Source organism: Temnothorax longispinosus, chromosome 7, assembly GCF_030848805.1.
Source record: "Temnothorax longispinosus isolate EJ_2023e chromosome 7, Tlon_JGU_v1, whole genome shotgun sequence".
NCBI classification, from domain to species: Eukaryota; Metazoa; Arthropoda; class Insecta; order Hymenoptera; family Formicidae; genus Temnothorax; species Temnothorax longispinosus.
The window spans coordinates 10,533,139-10,551,062 of NC_092364.1; the positions used below are offsets into that span (position 1 = coordinate 10,533,139).

The following is a 17,924-nucleotide window of genomic DNA, read 5'->3' on the forward strand; positions in this document are numbered from 1 at the left end:
AAATGTTTGGGCATAAATAAATTTAATCAATCAATCAATCAATCTCTCTCTCTCTGGTGAGTACAGCGTGCACGTCCGCTCTGTTGTTCCTGCTTTGAACTGGCACATCTCTGCCGCTAGCTGCCTTCGGGCAATTCTTGTTGCAGAATCGAGCAGGTCTTTCGTTGCTTGTTAAGATTGATATTGCATCTTTCTTTCCTTGCAACTGCTGTCCCGGATATCCTGAGGTATAATATCTTCTCTTATTCTAACCTCACTTTTGCCTCATCGTTTTGGATTGACGTGGACTCTCGCGGCGCATGTTCCTGCTTTTCTCATCGCTGCGCTGTTCTATTTTTCACACCTACTTTACGCATGAGTTACCATCTGTGGGCTTACGTGCTGCTGCCTGGTTACCATCCGTGGCTTTTGGACGTATTACCATCTGTTCCTTACTGGATTCCCGTACTGCATTTTTCTGGTTCTGTTCCTCGACTTACTTAACGTTTTACTTATGCAGTGCTTCAAATGTAAAAAGCCAATTGCGACTGTTTCAGTTGCATGTGAGTGCAACAAAGTGTTTCACCCCGGTTGTATCAAGTCGTATTGCTTGACCAGATACGCAGATCACTGCTGTAAGGCCTTGGCAGCGTCACAAGACTTACCGCTTACACCGCAGATTGACAAGTGTGTACCATCCTTTAATTTAGTGGATATGGCTTCTCCTTCGAGCACACAACTTCAGTCTACTGATACGCTGTTAAGATCGATCCTGTCAAGGATGGAAGAATCTGATAAAAAACTGGCTGCGTTTATGGAAGATCAGCGTAATTTAAATAAGGAAATTAATGATAAACTGGGCAAGCTAAACCTTATTGCGGAAACGGTAGCTCATAATACTCAGCGTATCACTAAGCTTGAGCAAGAAAGTTCCGCTCAGGCACGTGATATTCAGGCGTTAAAATCTGCTCAGCCCATTGCGCGTGCTGTAGATGAGAACAAGCTCATTATTTCCGGACTACCTCCGGCGTTGTCGATTTCTCCAACAGAGCTTGTCAATAATGTACTTGGTGTCCTTGACATTCGGGGTCTCTCCAGTCATGTTCTTGATGTGAGATCCATGACACGTAAATCACTGCCTGGTGCAACTCCTGGCCGTTCCTCGAATGCCGGCAGTCTACTATCGCTTGTGGTGACCCTGTCTTCTAGCGCTGTCCGTGATGCTATAATTACGAAGAAGCGTGCGAGACGAGTATTAAAGCAGCGGGAGGTGTGTGGAAATGACTCGGATCGGAACCTATATGTTAATGAGATGCTACCTAAGGCCACGTACGACTTGTTGCAGCATGTTAAACGCGTCGCCAAGGAGAAATCCTGCAAATATGTTTAAATAAAGCAGGGTCGAATTTGTGTCAGATCCTCTGATGGCGTCCCTATTATCCACATTAACTCTATAAATGACTTAACTAAATTGGTTTGACTGGATTGCACTGGTAATGTAACGGCTTCTGCGGCTCGTGGTGACTTAACCCGTGTCTCGTCTCATTTTCGCGTGGCACAGTTCAATGCGAACTCCTTGCAGGGACATATAGAGTTTATTGAGCTTCATTTTAATACTAATTTCTATCACATTATTTCTATTTCCGAAACGTGGCTTAATGCCAATGTCTCAGATGATCTTGTAGCGTTGGACGATTATTTTTTGATTCGTCATGACAGAGTCGGAGAGGTAGCATGCTATGTACATAAATCGCTTAAAGTAAAAATTATAGCTACCTCGAGCAATGTCTGCAATAATACACCGGAATATCTTCTTATAGAAGTCCGTATGCCTGATGGTGTATCGGTACTATTTGCGTCCATTTATAGAAGACCTAAAGATCTCCTCTTACATGACTTTGTTAAGTCACTAATTAGCGTCTCGCATTTTTATAAAAATATAATTATTGGCGGCGATTTAAACTGCAATCTGTCATCCGCCAATTACGAATCGAATTATTTGCGTGAACTTATGTCTAGCTTGTCTTTACACATTGTCAACTCTGAACCTACTTATCATACTGCGACATCTGACTCATGGCTTGATGTTTTAGTTGTGGATGACGTTGATAAGGTTTTATCGTTCACTAAATATCCGAGTCTTTTTATTGCTGGTCATGATCTCATAGAGTTGTCTATGTCACTTAATGCTAACTTGATATCTGAGCGTTCGATTGCTCGTCGTAATTACAGAAGTATTGATTGTTCTGAGTTCTCCGAATATCTTGGATCTATTGCTGATGTGGTGCGAACTGAGATTGAAGGGGTATTTAATGAAGCCGATGTTGATGGATTCTGTGATGTGTTGTCCGGCAGACTGTTAGGGGCACTTGACATATTTGCTCCTACTCATGTCTTGGTGATTAAGAGGCCTCCTGCGCGGTGGCTTACTAATGAAATTAAGACCAGGATTCGTACTTGCAATCAATTATATAAGCAGGCAAAACGATCTAACAGTTTGCGGGGCTATGCCACTTACAGATCTTTTCGTAACCGGCTTAATACAGATATCAAACTACCTAAAAGTGAGTTTCATTTAAACTCTCTTAAAAACATCACTGATCCAGCTAAACTTTGGCGTGAACTAGCTTGTCTTGGTCTTGTTAAGTCAACTCTTGTATCTCCTCTACATTTTTTTACACCTAATCAATTAAATTCATTTTATGTTTCAGTCTCTAATGCTCAGTTGCCTTGCTTATATGTCGACTTTATTTCTGCCATTGATCAGGTTGCTCGACCATCTCATCGTCCTGAGTTTGTTTTTTCTGCTATTACACCAGACGGTCTTTAAACTCATTTCTACGAGACCTCTTCATTCTTATGCGTCGGGGTCTGATGGCATACCTCTTTACATTTTGCGCATTGCATGGCCTACGATCTCATCATGTCTAACGGCTTTATTTAACCGGTCATTGGAGACTTCTTCGTTTCCATCCCAATGGAAGCGTGCTTTGATTCGCCCACTCTCGAAGATTCGTACTCCTTTGTCTCCGTCTGACACGCGACCGATTGCAAACCTGCCGGAATTGTCTAAAATTCTTGAGAGGATTGTTGCTAAACAGATAACCGATTATTTAAATGAGCATAACCTCCTGAATTCTAGACAGTCTGCATATCGATCCGGTCATAATACTCAGTCTGCTCTTTTGCGTGTTTGTGACGACATCAAAGAGGCGATTGATATTGGACATATTATGATCATGATTTTATTTGACTTTAGTAAGGCATTTGACATTGTTCCGCATCTTCGATTACTTATTAAATTGAAAGAAATTGGTTTCTCTGATGCCGTGATTACGTAAATCTTTTGGTACTTAACTGGTCGTTCCCAGGCTGTGGTCGACGATGCGGGGAATTTTTCCGACTGGCTGTCGACGTCCCTGGGTGTACCTCAGGGTTCTGTACTTGGCCCACTGTTATTTTCTCTTTTCATTAATGATATTAGTAAAGTTTTATCCTACTCTAATTATATGCTTTTTGCCGATGACAAGCAAATATATCTCTCTTGTCCACCGGCTGATCTTCTTCATGGACTCGGGTTGATTAATAGGGACGCGCAAGCCATCTTTGAATATGCTAATGTTAATGGTCTTAAACTTAATCTCACCAAGTCCAAGGTGATTATATTTGCTAGTCGAGCTCATGTTAATAATATAGATATTACCCTTCTACCACCGATCATTGTCGACCGAACACCTCTGCCATTTGTGAGTGACGTGAGAAATTTGGGTGTTATTCTAATGTCCAACCTTTCTTGGAAAAAGCATGTCTTGCATGTCTCGCAAAGTGTTCATCATGCCCTGTATAAACTTAAGTTTAACAAGAACTCTCTCTCCACTGCGCTTAGAATCAAGCTTGTTAACACTTTAATCTTACCACATATTGATTACTGTTGTCTTGTTTACCACAACTTGAGCAACGAATTGAACACTAAATTACAGAGACTCGTTAATTGTTGTATTAGATTCATTTTTAATCTAAGGCGAGATGAGCATGTTACTCCGTTTAGGCGTCGTTTGGGATGGCTTTCGGTCGAGAATAGAAGGCTTTATTTTCTTGGCTGTCAGACTTATCGCATTCTGCATATGCATTCGCCTTCTTACCTGAAGGAACTCTTCATTCCTCTTGATCCAGTTTTGAGGAGATCAGACCGATTAGCCACATCATCACACACCTTTCACATTCCTCTCTATAGAACTACTACCTACCGTAACTCCTTCCGACTATCTTCAATTTATTTTTGGCACTCTCTTCCTGATGGCATTACATCGGCGTCTTCACTAGCTGGTTTTAAAAATCTTCTCCGCTCGTATCTGATTGCATCCGAATCTGACTAGCGCAGCTGCCTTATTCAGTTAACTTTAAGCATAGTCTAAGTTTATTGTAATATAGTATACCTCCTGTTATTATTGTTTTTAGTTCTTAAGCTTAGTATTAAGATTTATTGATCTTATTATTGTTTTTAGTTCTTAAGCTTAGAGTATTAGGATTTATTAATCTTAGGAATTAGTCATTGTTATATTGCTATACTGTAGTATATCTCCTGGGGCAAAATTCATAGACGTTGCTCAAGACTTGTCTTAAGCATGATCTTGGCAAAGACGGTCTTAAGATCGAAAACCGTCTGAAGACGGCTTTAGATGCATAGATAAATCTTGAGAACACAAGTTCTAGCTTAAGATCGTCTTGACGAAGTCTGTGCTTAAGAATATGGCTTCGGCAATGTTCGAGAATCCAAGCTTTTTGACCAATCATGAGAAAGATTTACAAGAATTTACCGGGGATTGCGTCATTCTCTCCGTCGTGGCCGGTGGCCGTCATCGCGTCGTGTACCGCGACGATTAACCTTAAAGAGAGCGACGGGTGCATTGGTGGTGTTTTCCCTCCGAGGAGGTACGACGAGCATCATCGCGTCGTGTACCGCGACGATTAACCTTAAAGAGAGCGACGGGTGCAGTGGTGGTGTTTTCCTTCCGAGGAGGTACGACGAGTAAACTCGAGTCGCCGATATTCGAGGCGAGGAGGTGTGACGAGGAAAGTGCGGTAGTCATCGATGTGAGAGACGAGCAGCCGAGAACGACGAGGAAGAGCAGAGGGAGCGAGTGCGAAAGGGGAGAGCGAGAGAGCGAGAGAGAGGGACAGCGGACAGGCCGAAGCGTCGCAAGCCAGGAAGTTCCGACGACCGCTACTCCATCAGGGAGCTCCAGAAGTGGCAACGGTTTTGTCGGGAAGTATCGAATTGTTCACTACTGAATTTGTAGCTGAATCTTCTCCTGACTATCTATTGCTGCATTGGTTACGTACGTATGAAATTCTCACGCTATATAATAATAAATAATTAGTAGTACTTGTATATATATATATATATATATATATATATTTATATTTTCTGTTGTTTTTATTTAAAAAAGATTATTCTTTCAAAATGACAACGCCTAGAAGAACCGTGTATTCTGATTTGGAAAAACAAGTATTTCTGGAAATATTAAAAAAATATAAACATGTTGTTGAATCAAAAGGTACAAATTCCTCCACACTGAAAGAGAAATCAGAGGCTTGGTCACTCATTACAGAAGAATACAACAACTCTTCTTTGATTAGTACTAAGGTATTAAATTTATTTTATAATTTTTAGATTACAGTTTAATGAATTTTTTTGCAATGGGTAATGTTTTATATTACAGAGGGACGTACAACAATTGAAAAAGTACTGGTCTAATGTAAAACAGCAAAGTAAAAATATATTAACAACTGAAAGACAATCAAGGTTTCTCACCAGAGGAGGACCACAAAAAAATGTAGGTGAAGTCGATCCAAATGTTTCGGATATCATCCCTAATTTAATGACAACGGCACTAACCATTTCTTCAAGCAACTTTGATACACATGAGTCTGCAGGTACTTAAAATATCATTAAATAAAATATGTAAATTTTATAATTTAAAGAAATTGTATTTGACAAGAGGAATGATTGAGTTGCATATTCTAGATCGGCAAAAAGAGGTTTTGAAAGCAATCCAGCAGAATTCTATGACATTTGATCACATTATTAATGAAGGACTTTCAAAAGGACAACAAAAGTCATTAACCTTACCACCCATTGAACCAGCATTGAATATAAGTAGGTTAAATAATTAATTTCAATACAGTTTTTTAAATAGTAATTGTATTAATGAGATAATTATTGTTAACTGCATGTATAATTTTTTTATTAGATATAGTGGGCGAAGAAGAAATAATGTGGAAATTGAAATTGATGATTCAATATTTATAGACAAAAGATCCAGCAATCAATCTAGTGGTACAATATTAAAAAATCATACAAATATTCAAAATAAAATGTTGTTTATTTTTAACATATGCATACAATTAGAAATCATGCTTTAGATATATTTATAATTGACAAAGAAAACAGAGCCTCTTTTAAAATAGATTTTAAGAAAAGCAAACGTATAGATGCCAATTCATGTTCCAATCCAAAGAAGCAGAAAATGAAAAGAATTACATTAGTTAGTGAAAAAGAAATAGAATTGGCGAATATAAAAATTAGTCATGAAATTGAGATGTGTAAGCTTAAGAAACAACGAGAAGAATTTATCAATAAAATTACAATGGAAAAGTTATTATTAGAAAAAAAGGAATTGCAGGAGAAATTTAAGTTAGTGAAGTACTGTGCTCAAAAAGAGATGTAAGTAATTACTTTTCTTTCAAACCAAGTAAAAATGTTATTCTAAAACGTTTTTTAAATTTTAGGGGAGATGATTAAATCTCGGATATTGATTAGTTCGAATAAGTTTTATATGAGATACATAATTATTAACAATGTGAAACTAATATATTATGTTGATTATACGTCGCTTTAGTTAAAATAATACGCAATAAGAATACGCAATTAATAAACAGTGTAATAAGGTGTGAAGAATAAAAGTAATGATTTACTATTAACGAGTTTGATTCTTAATATCATTAAAATATAATTAATAAAATAATTCTCGAACTACGTTTTGCCTAATAATATGACCATCTCCAGGTTGCCAATGAGGTTCATTGTAAGATAGTCCTCATTATCTTCAATTATTGCATTAGGTTTTGGTTCCTCTGGGAGAATGTCTTTGAAATGTAGTGATAAATTAAACTGCACAAGCTGATACGACTCCAGTACATGTTAAAAGTTTTAAAGATAGTCCTCTCGATAGACAAGGAAATCGTCTCTTCCATGTTCCAAACGTTCTCTCCACAACCATTCTCGTTCGTGATTGAATTTCGTTATACCTACAGTAAGAAATTTTTAATAGAAGATACATTTTTATCTGTGTATCTCTTAAAGCTTCTGGGTATTTGTCACAATTTTCTTCATTAATAATTATGCGGTTATTTGTTGATTGTAAGTAAGATTGTAGAGTAAGAAAAAAGTTTTCGGACTATTTTATAATAGTCTATTGCATCTACTCTATTGCAAGTGTCATCTTTCTATGTCATCGTATTTTGCAAGAATTTTAAAAGAATGTATTTTCTCGCTTCTAACGTCATAAATGAAGAGAATCACGACAAGAGACCAGGGAGTCGATTGTGTATCTTGAATCGAGGTGAAAATTATAACAGTGAAAAAATTCACTAATCTACATTTTATTTGTCGAAATCTAGTCAATCTGTTTACTTTTGCAATTTTTATCTCATTTTAAAATACACAATTAACCTCCAGAAGCTTTAAAATGTATTAAAATGTATTAAATTCTGCTTTTTTATAACCTTTGTTCTTCTTCGCTTTGTGGATTTCTGAATGGCGTTAAAAGAAATGTGAGAGAAGGATATCCTGAATCTCCAACTAACATTCCTGTTAGTTCACGTTGTTGAAATCGCATGAAAACTCGAGAATTTTGGAAAATTCTACTATCATGTTGACTTCCTGGCCATTCTGGGACAAGATCCAAAAATTCCATTCTTGGACCTACTACAGCCTTACACATAAAAGATAACAAAATAAAAATAAGAATAAATATATGTAAATAAACATTACTCTTATTAACTTACCTGGACATTTAAGGAAAAATAACCTTTTCTATTTCTATAAATTTCAGCTATTCCTCCAAAGTTATTACCACATAATCTTATATGGGTGCAATCTATAGCTCCATTAATACAAGGAAGCCCAATAGCTCCATAACTATATCCTAATTCTTTAAACAATCTTCGATTTTCTTGTATAGCTGCTTGGTTTGTCGGAAATTTGACATAAGCATTTAGATAAGTTGCTAATGTAGCAGTTACTCTAAATACGATTCTGCAAATTGTAGGTTGTGGTAATTCCATAAGATCTCCGTTTACTTTCTAAACCATAAAGCAATATACATGATACAATTATTTGTATTCTTTCTTTAAAATTAAAAACATGTAATACAAAGAATTTATGTTACCTGAAAACTAGCAGTAGCATAAAATCTTAGACAAATCAGTAATTGAATAACTGGTTCAATTGGAAGACCTCGCATATCAGGCTTTGTTAAACTATCAATAACTAAAGGCAGTAGTCCATACATAACAGATCTTTTGAAAATCTGTATCTTATATGGAATTCGTGTTCACGATAAGCTGTAAATGGATTAATAGCATCTCGTACATATCATTTTTCACGTATTATGCCAATATTGTCATTTTCTTCATCCGAAGAGCTTTCAGAACTATCAAATAAATTAATATCAAATTCGCCCAATATGTTACATTCCATACTGCTCTTATCTAAAATACATAATAATAAGTAATTACTAGTAATCTTGTATATATATATATTATTTATTATTATATATTTATGTACAATTTTTGAACTAATGCAGTCAGCGACAGGAAACAAACCTAAAAACTGTTGTTGTGACACATTACGGATTTGTATCGCATTTGACAGGTGATATGTAGGTGATATGTAGGTGATTTCGATACTTCCCGACAAAACCGTTGCCACTTCTGGAGCTCCCTGATGGAGTAGCGGTCGTCGGAACTTCCTGGCTTGCGACGCTTCGGCCTGTCCGCTGTCCCTCTCTCTCGCTCTCCCCTTTCGCACTCGCTCCCTCTGCTCTTCCTCGTCGTTCTCGGCTGCTTGTCTCTCACATCGATGACTACCGCACTTTCCTCGTCACACCTCCTCGCCTCGATTATCGGCGACTCGAGTTTACTCGTCGTACCTCCTCGGAGAGAAAACACCACCACTGCACCCGTCGCTCTCTTTAAGGTTAATCGTCGCGGTACACGACGCGATGATGGCCACCGGCCACGACGGCGAGAATTACGCAATCCCCAGCAATCCCGACACTGAAATATCACCACTCGCACGGAAACATCACCCGGGTACACACGAGTATACTCCCTTCTTCAAACTTGCTGAGATAGAAAGAGAAGGGAGTATACTAGTGTGCACTCGGATGACGTTTCCGAACGCAGCCAATGTAGCACATAACCTCACAAAACCGTCTTAAGTCGACTATTTGTTCGACTTGACCAAGACCGGCTCAAGACAAATCTTAAGTAAGAACTGTGCACTGAATAATGCCATTTCGGTCTTAAGATTTATCTATGCAACGTTATTTGCTTACTTAAGACCGAGCTCAAGATTAAACTTGAAAGTCGGTCTTAAGCAAGAACTATGAATCGATCGTAGTCTTGAGAACGAGCTTAAGACCGTCTTGACTTTCAAGTTTGGTCTATGAATTCCGCCCCTGTTATTATTGTATGTAGTTTATTAGCTTTTTACTATGTTTGAGAGCATCTACTCTTTGTTATTGTTATAATATTGTAACTGCTGTAATACCTTTTGCCCTTTAGCGATGCTTGGGCATATAAATATATTAATCAATCAATCAATCTCTCTCTCTCTCTCTTCGGCCTTCGCTACAGGATCCCTTTAAAGGGGCAACTAAATACAAAGGAATGAGAGATAGGGAGAGGGAGAAAGAGGGAGAGCGGGAGAGAGGAGAGAGAGAGAGAGAGAGAGAGAGAGAGAGAGAGAGAGAGAGAGAGAGAGAGAAAGAGAGAGAAAGAGGAAGGGAAGAAGGGGAGAGAAGGAGAAAGAGGCAGAAGGTGGCAGAGAGAGGAAGAGGGAGTCAGAGGGGGCAGAGGAAAAGAAAAAGAGGGAGAAAGAAAAAGAGGGGAAGAAAGAGAGAGAAAGAGAGAGGGAGGAAGAGGGATAGAAAGGGGCAGAGGGGGGAGAGGAAGAGAGAAGGGAGAGAGGGAGAGCGAGAAAGAAAGAAATGACGAAAACCAGACGGGAGGGACCAGGTCTGCCTCCCTTTCCCTCCCCCTGCCACCCTCTGCCTCCCTCTCCCTCTCTTTCCATCTTTTCCTTATCTCTCTCTTCCTCTCTCCCTCTCCCTCCCTCTATCTCCCTCCCTCCCTTTCTTTTTCTCTTTTTTTTTTCCTCTACTTCCTTCCATCCTTCCCTTTCCTCTCTACTTCCCACCCTCCTTCCCTCCTCCTTCTACCTTCCCCCACCCTCCCTCCCTCCCAACAATGACATGCTGAAATGAGACCAGCACTACCACCATATGAAAAACTCCATTGATTTTTAGATTTCAAGTTGCCCGTTCTCAGCCTCTAATTGCTCGGACAGCAAACGGTTCTAGGAGGTTGTGAGCTACATCGGTAGGAAGAAAATACCACAGTTTGGAGCGATTCTGACGTGGTCCAAAAAACGGCCTTATTGACACCCCTCCTTTAAAATGTTTATTTATAATAGAGTTTATTTTTACTAAAATTTATTTATATTAAAAATCTATAATAATTGTATATGTAAAATTAAAAATTTACATTTTAAGAAATGCTTGAGAACGCAATTACACTTTTTTTTAATAGACAAACAGACATACTAACCTAAGTACTATGACAGACAGACAAATTCAATTTAAAAAACTATTATCTCCATCCCTTAAAAATTTTATAAATTTTTAATTAATTTTTAATTAAGTAATTAAGTTCAATAAATAAAATTTGTTTGTTCAAAAAAATTTTATTAATACATGTTTCAGAATTATAAAAATTTTACACAAAGAATTAAGATCAAACAAACATACTGTATTGCCATGTGAATAAAAAATTTCGAAAATAAATTTATTTTATATAAATCACATTTTATTTCTTTTTTTTCTTCTTATTCTTATTAATATCCTGCTCTTTACGCTTTTTATTTTCTTTTTTATATTCAGCTTTACATTTTTCTTGATACTCATTTTGCTTTTCAATTTCCATAAATGCATTTACTAATAGATGATCATGCTCATCTGTAAAATTATAAAAAGTGGAAAAAACCAATTAATTATTATTTTTAATTACTAAACGATAACCATTTTATTTACCATTTATTTACCATTTAATTGATTATTTATAAAATTTACTAAAATAGAAAAAAGAGAAGAATAATAAAATAAGTAAAAAACCAAAAAAAATATTAATTTTTGTTTATTATTTACCATTTCTAAAATCTTCTAGAATTTCTAATTCTCTTCTATTTATTTCGCTTATACTGCTCGTACTGCCATTTTCACTATATTGATTTGTTTCATTACTGGTAACACTTTTTATTTTATGTCCATTTGTTTCATTTATAATCACGTTTTCAATTTCATTCGGTTGCATTTCATCTATGCTGATATCTATAATAATAATTGTAAATAGATTTTTATATATAGATCTATATCTTTTTATAAAAAGATATTTACTAAATTTAAAAAAAAAAGGAAAGAATAAAGAAATAAGTAAAAGAAGCAATCATGTAATATTTACCATTACTAAATTCTTTGCTTTCTCTTCTAGCTATTTCATTACCATTTTGTATTTTATATCCATTTGTTTCATTCACATTTTCCGTTTTATTCAGTTTCATTTCATCCATGCTGATATCTATAATTATAAATAGATCTTTATATATCTATAAATATATCTTTCTATATATATATATAAGTATAAGTATATTTACTAAAATAGGGAGAAGGAAAGAAGTATATTTACTAAAATAGGGAGAAAAAAAGAATAGAGATATATGAACTGAAAAAAGAAATAAATATTATTTAGTATTTACCATTTCTAGATTCTTCGATTTCTCTTCTACTTATTTCGCTCATGCTGTTCGTGTTGCCATTTTCTAATGCACTCTGTTGATTTATTTCACCACTGATAACACTTTGTATTTTATGTCCATTTGTTTCACTTATAATCACATTTTCCATATCCATGATGACATTTATTTCTTTCGGTTTTATTTCATCTGATGACATTTAACATGTGAAACTAGCTACTTATGTATATAGTCAATTATTATAAAATGACTCACGTAAAAAAATATAAACTACCCCAAGTAGCGCACATGGTCTTTTTGACGTCAATTTAAGGTCATTTTTCGTCCAAGACGTCATATGTCATTTATATTACGTGTATTTGGTGTTTTCGTCATTGTGGACGAAAGTATGACGTCATGAAAAGGACATGAATTAGACGTTATTTTAAGACCAAATTTGGTACACGACAATTTTATTTTTATTTTGTGAGTTTTTCTTAATTAAAACAGACCCATATAGCATGAAGCTTGCAAGAGAATGCAGGAACGTTACAAGTTGCAATGCAATGTTGTAGAGACAATTGCAACATTTCGTTGAAATATTAGAACAACATTGCAGAAATATTATAAAAATAATAGAAAATATAGTACTATAACTTACTCCGTGAACATATATGCACATACATAAAGTAAAGATTGATTTTTTTAGATTGTTTCTTTAAATTTGATTTCTAATTATTTTTCAACTTTGATTTGATTCATTTAAAAAATTATTTATTTTGTCAGGTAGCGTCTTTAGGCGTTCTCATATATTGTTAACATTATTATATTAATATTATATTATGTTAAATATACGATTTTTTATATTAATAATTATTTATAAGATTATTTAGAAAAGATTGAGTAATCAACGCATTATCTTAGACAATAATAATATATCGGATTAATATAAAATTCGTTATATACAGTATGTAAAAGAGACTTTTATAAAATGAACAAAGTATGAATCTTTAATACAAAAGAAAAACACAACGAATCCAAAGGAATATAAATTCACGATGAATCTAATCCTTATATGCTCATCAATCAAAAGTATTAATGGGAATTTCACTGAATTCACGTCCCGAGATAAGAATTTCTCTTTTTTTGTATTGATAAGAATAAATAATGAACGTCTTTCTTTGGGGACAAACATAAGCAAATAACGTTATTTCCTGTAACCGAATATTTGACTTAGCACGTGCGAACTTGTAAAATATCACATTCATCAGGGAGATATCTGGCGAAAGAACTGAATATTCGAGATAATGAAATCAAATGTTACCTGATCGTGGAATCTGCAGCATCCACCAAATTTTTATAGATAATCCGCTATGTGCGGAAAATCATCTACAGAAAGTGGGAAACTCATTCGCAGTAAGCGAGCCAGATAATAAGAATAATGGCGGTTATTCCATCTCGTTGCATGAGAGGACAGAAATAAGTAATGGCCGCTCTTGATCGTCAATTCCGTAGAGATGTTTATCAGTCTCGAAATTGTCTGTTGAATCCAGTATACGTCTCTCTCTCTTTCCTTTCGGCTTGCTCGGTAATATCACAATATATACAGTAGCGCAACTCTCGGTCGGCACCTTTGATGTTAGTGTTGGCCAAAATGGAGTGCGCATGCGCGAAATAAAGCAGTATTCTGTCTCACTTCTCTCTTCGTCATCTCTTTCTTTCGTACTCGTTAGCCCATATTGAGGTTAGTTTAACGCAGTTGGCGCGAGATACAACTATGTCTGTTCCCAGCAAACACAGAATACACCTTTGATAGCAAATTGTCGCCAAGATGGCATCAAATTTGGAATTTGATGCCATCTTGGCGACAATTTGCTATCAAAGGTGTATTCTGTGTTTGCTGGGTTAGTTTCAATAAAAATTATGCAGAATTATTGTTAACGATGTACAATGTTAACAATGCGCGCGTAAAAAATAAAAGAAATTAAAATATTAAAAAATATTACATAAATAATAGATGAATTGTTAATGATGCAAAATAATGAAATATAAATACTAATATATGAAATATTATACTAATAATAATAGTATGTTATATATAAATATATATTATATAAAATAAGTCAGGAATATAAATGTAAAATAAGTATATAACACACATATAATATATATAGATTAATTTTCTCACATAAAAGTATACACACATAGTATACACACAAAGAAATTATGTAAACATTTTAAATTAATATAACACTTTTTAGATTAAATGTATACATTTATTTATTTTTATAAAATATGTCACATTTTACAATATATTATATATTAAATATATTATACATTTTGTAGTAATAAACACAATTTTTTAATGATACGATAATATGTGGTCAATATATGTTAATAAAATTTTTGCATTTTATAAATACTTAAATAAATTTTTACAAATAATGAATACATATTATTGAAAACTTTACTGACAATGCTAAGCTATTGCACAAAAGAAATTGCATAGCTTATTAATATTAAAAACTAAATATATAATTCGCGCATTGTAATACTAATAATAATACACAAACTTCTTCAGCTTCTTTTTACCAACCTCTCTCATCTATTCGTATCTCAGCTACTCGATCCACCTCGATACAAATCGAAAAGAGAGACAGACAAAAAGCAAAAATAATATAATAATAGTAATAATAAATATAAAATTAAGAATATATAATTACATAAATACTTATAAAAACAAGGCTAGATACAAATATAAAAAGTGAAGATCAAAAAAGTTTTTTTTATAAATGTAGAATATTTATAAGTTTTCTATTTTTCCTCTTATAGTACTTTCTTTCTTGTTACATGATTTGTTATGTTCTGATAATGTATAATAAATACGCATACGCAAAAATAATTTGATAAAAAATATTTTAGGAAAATGCGGACACGGCGGTTCAAAAATTATATTTTGCACAAGCTGAAATAAGTAACTGCCAATATTTTTCTGAAAACAATTTTTTTCAAAATTTGTCACAAATATTTCTTCTAACTTATGTATATATAAACAGAAATCATTGCTTGCTACATTTAAGTTCCCGAACATGTTTGTTTCATTGTTTTCATAAGCTCGAAATGAAGAATATAACGTTGTATCATCAAAAGTAGCCTTGCTTTTATTTACATAGTCTATACATGTATCACATGAATGTATTTCTAAACATTTTCTTGTTAGGTACCCACATACATATTTAAATGCATTTTCTTCTGGCAGATCCATTGTATAATAATCATGATTTGGGATGTCTAAAATTATACGCGTTGAAGATGGAACAGATTCAGATACGGTAGATGAAGTAAAATTTGGTGTCCCAATTAGACTTAACATATCATTTCCATCTGGAGCACAATTTTGCGTATCTGGATGTTTCAGAAATGTTATACTGAACAGTTTTTTGAAAGCGCGTGAAAATTGTATAGGTGTTGAATTTAAAGAATTACCACCTTGTTGTCTAATCGAACCAAAAAAATTTTCGAGACAATCTTGATTAATCCTACGTGTTTTCAAGTATGGAAAATTGTAACATTTCAATTTTTCCCAAAGTTTTATTATACTTTTAATCGTTATCTGCCAGCATTCAAAACATCTTACTTTTACATTAGTACCCTTTTTATCAATGACTTTAATACTTTTCAAAAAGCATATCATTTCTTCTAAAAACTGTTGTTGTATTTTGCTTCCGGTAAAAACTTTACCATAATTTTTAGGGCTACTTGCAGTAAAAGAATTCAAAATATCAAATAATTTATCGAAATGGTCTATTAAATCAATGGTTCCAACTGCTTCACTTGGAAGTAAACCGTGAGACATTTGTGTACACATGCCTGCAGCGCAACGATTGCTAAATACTTGGCAAGCAAGTTTCACTTTCATTCTTTGAAAACCATTGGGTTTGTTTGCACAAGCTCGCGCACAAGCCTGAACTCTAGAATTAGATGAGGAAGGAACAAATAATAAAGAATCCGTTTATTGAGAGAGAGATTGCGTTTAGTAATTTATGTAATTTGAAATGGCTAGATTGGGCAGAACTATACAAAGAATACCAACATTTGTTGCATAGGAGAAGGGAAACTGCCCGAAAACCTTCCCAGTATTCGTGAACAAATTATTACATAGATTATATAACATACAATGAAAATAAATGTATAAATGTATAAAATAAATGTAGAAAATAAATGTATAAAACACATAAAAGAAACAAATCAATAATTATTGGAGGACAGTCCTTTCCTTGTATTGATGACAAAATAAAAGTTGAATTCACTGATGCATTTCTTTGTTATGTAATCAGGCTGATCATCAAGGAAATATTTATAGTATGTAATCTCATAATTTCTATTGACGTAGTCAAAATAAAACAGATCACGTAATATCAAGAAAGGACTGTTCAATTATTCCTGCAAATCAATCAGAATATAAAATTCACTTCAAACATAATTGAAATAGTAACTGAAATAATGTATCAATCTTTGAATTTGTAATAATTAATTTTAATTGGCCTTTTACGATTTACCATATATAGACAGTTTGTTCTCGAACGAATAACTCATTTTCAGCAAAATAATGTATTCAGTAAAAGAAAATAAAGTATAAGAATCTCTCAATTTCTCATATTCTTAGGCCTTAGGTTTTTCAATTGACACATTAATTCACTTTAGTATGAACGAAATATTTGATCAGTCAGAATTCGCAAAATACTTAGTAGAATAATTATCAAGTCAATGAGAAATAACTTTGATAACAACGCACGGAAACGGATATTCGGTAGTCTTATCACAACGCAAGAAACGATTAATATAATCCGCAATGAACTTGTTCTCATTTCATGTGTAATACAAATAAAAGTACAAAATGTTCGCAAAGTAACGTAATAAACTATAAGAGATATTGTCTAATCAATGAGAAAGAAACAATCGCACAAAGAAGAAATAAAGTTTTTTACTTGTCACGAAAATGGTTGCAACCGAACGATTCACTATTTACTTTACTTTAGACTGAGCTCAGTATTATAATTTGACTCGAGATAACTTTTTACTGTCTTTTTCAAAAAGCGAGGAAGTTTTCCTCTCACTTGCTCTCGTGATCTCTGAGAGGATTGATTATCTCTCTCGTAACGATAGACGAAGGTCTAACGTTCCCTCTCTGTAACGGTAGACGAAAGTCTAACGTTTCCACTCAAGTATATTTAAACAGTTTACCTTTCATAGACGATCACATCACCTAGGATGTTCACACAATGAGTATATTAAAAAGGCTCAATCCTTATCTCTCTCGTTTATCCAAGACTTCGAAAGGGCTCGTGATTCCTGACGAAAAGGCTCTCTCGAACGTTGCAGCAAATGGCTGCCTTCTTCGTTCCACGTGCCGGCATGGCTCGCCGGGACGGATATTCCTGGATTCCTCTCGGTGACGATCGTAGTTGTCCGTATCAACCACGTTAATTGATGTATGATAAATAGTTATATTCTTAATGCACACGAATAGGCAGATTTCAGCGACCGCACAACTTTACTACGAAAAGATGACGCAATTACGTATTTGATTCGACCGTAAGTAACGCACGATGTATCACGCGCGATGTCTGCGAAACGAATGCTCGCTCGCTCGGGCTGCGCGCCCCTCCCAACATGCTCAAGCATGCGCGGTAAACACGTGCCTCGCCGCCTGGGACGCAACGTTGTCGGCGCCGCTCGCGCGCTTTTTCCGCGAACTACGTAGAATGCGCGGCCCGACCTATTGTATTACAACCGCCACAGATGGCCGCAAAAAAAGAATAACACAATCTCTCTCTCTCTTTCTCTTCCAACTTCAAACAGGGTTCAA

At 34.8% G+C, this 17,924-nt stretch overlaps 1 protein-coding gene and 1 pseudogene across 1 annotated transcript; one reads left to right on the forward strand and one right to left on the reverse strand.

Annotated features, from left to right (window-relative positions):
- The first annotated feature begins 5,443 nt into the window (after positions 1-5,443).
- Positions 5,444-6,950, forward strand: LOC139816933 (uncharacterized). The gene is made up of 4 exons (XM_071784764.1): positions 5,444-5,626; positions 5,703-5,916; positions 6,008-6,139; positions 6,376-6,950. Exons 1-4 carry the CDS (start codon positions 5,444-5,446, stop codon positions 6,708-6,710), a joined length of 864 nt encoding a protein of 287 aa, XP_071640865.1. The 3' UTR covers positions 6,711-6,950.
- A 10-nt stretch (positions 6,951-6,960) lies between these two features.
- On the reverse strand, positions 6,961-9,371 carry LOC139815965 (putative nuclease HARBI1; annotated as a pseudogene).
- Between the last annotated feature and the right edge of the window lie 8,553 nt (positions 9,372-17,924).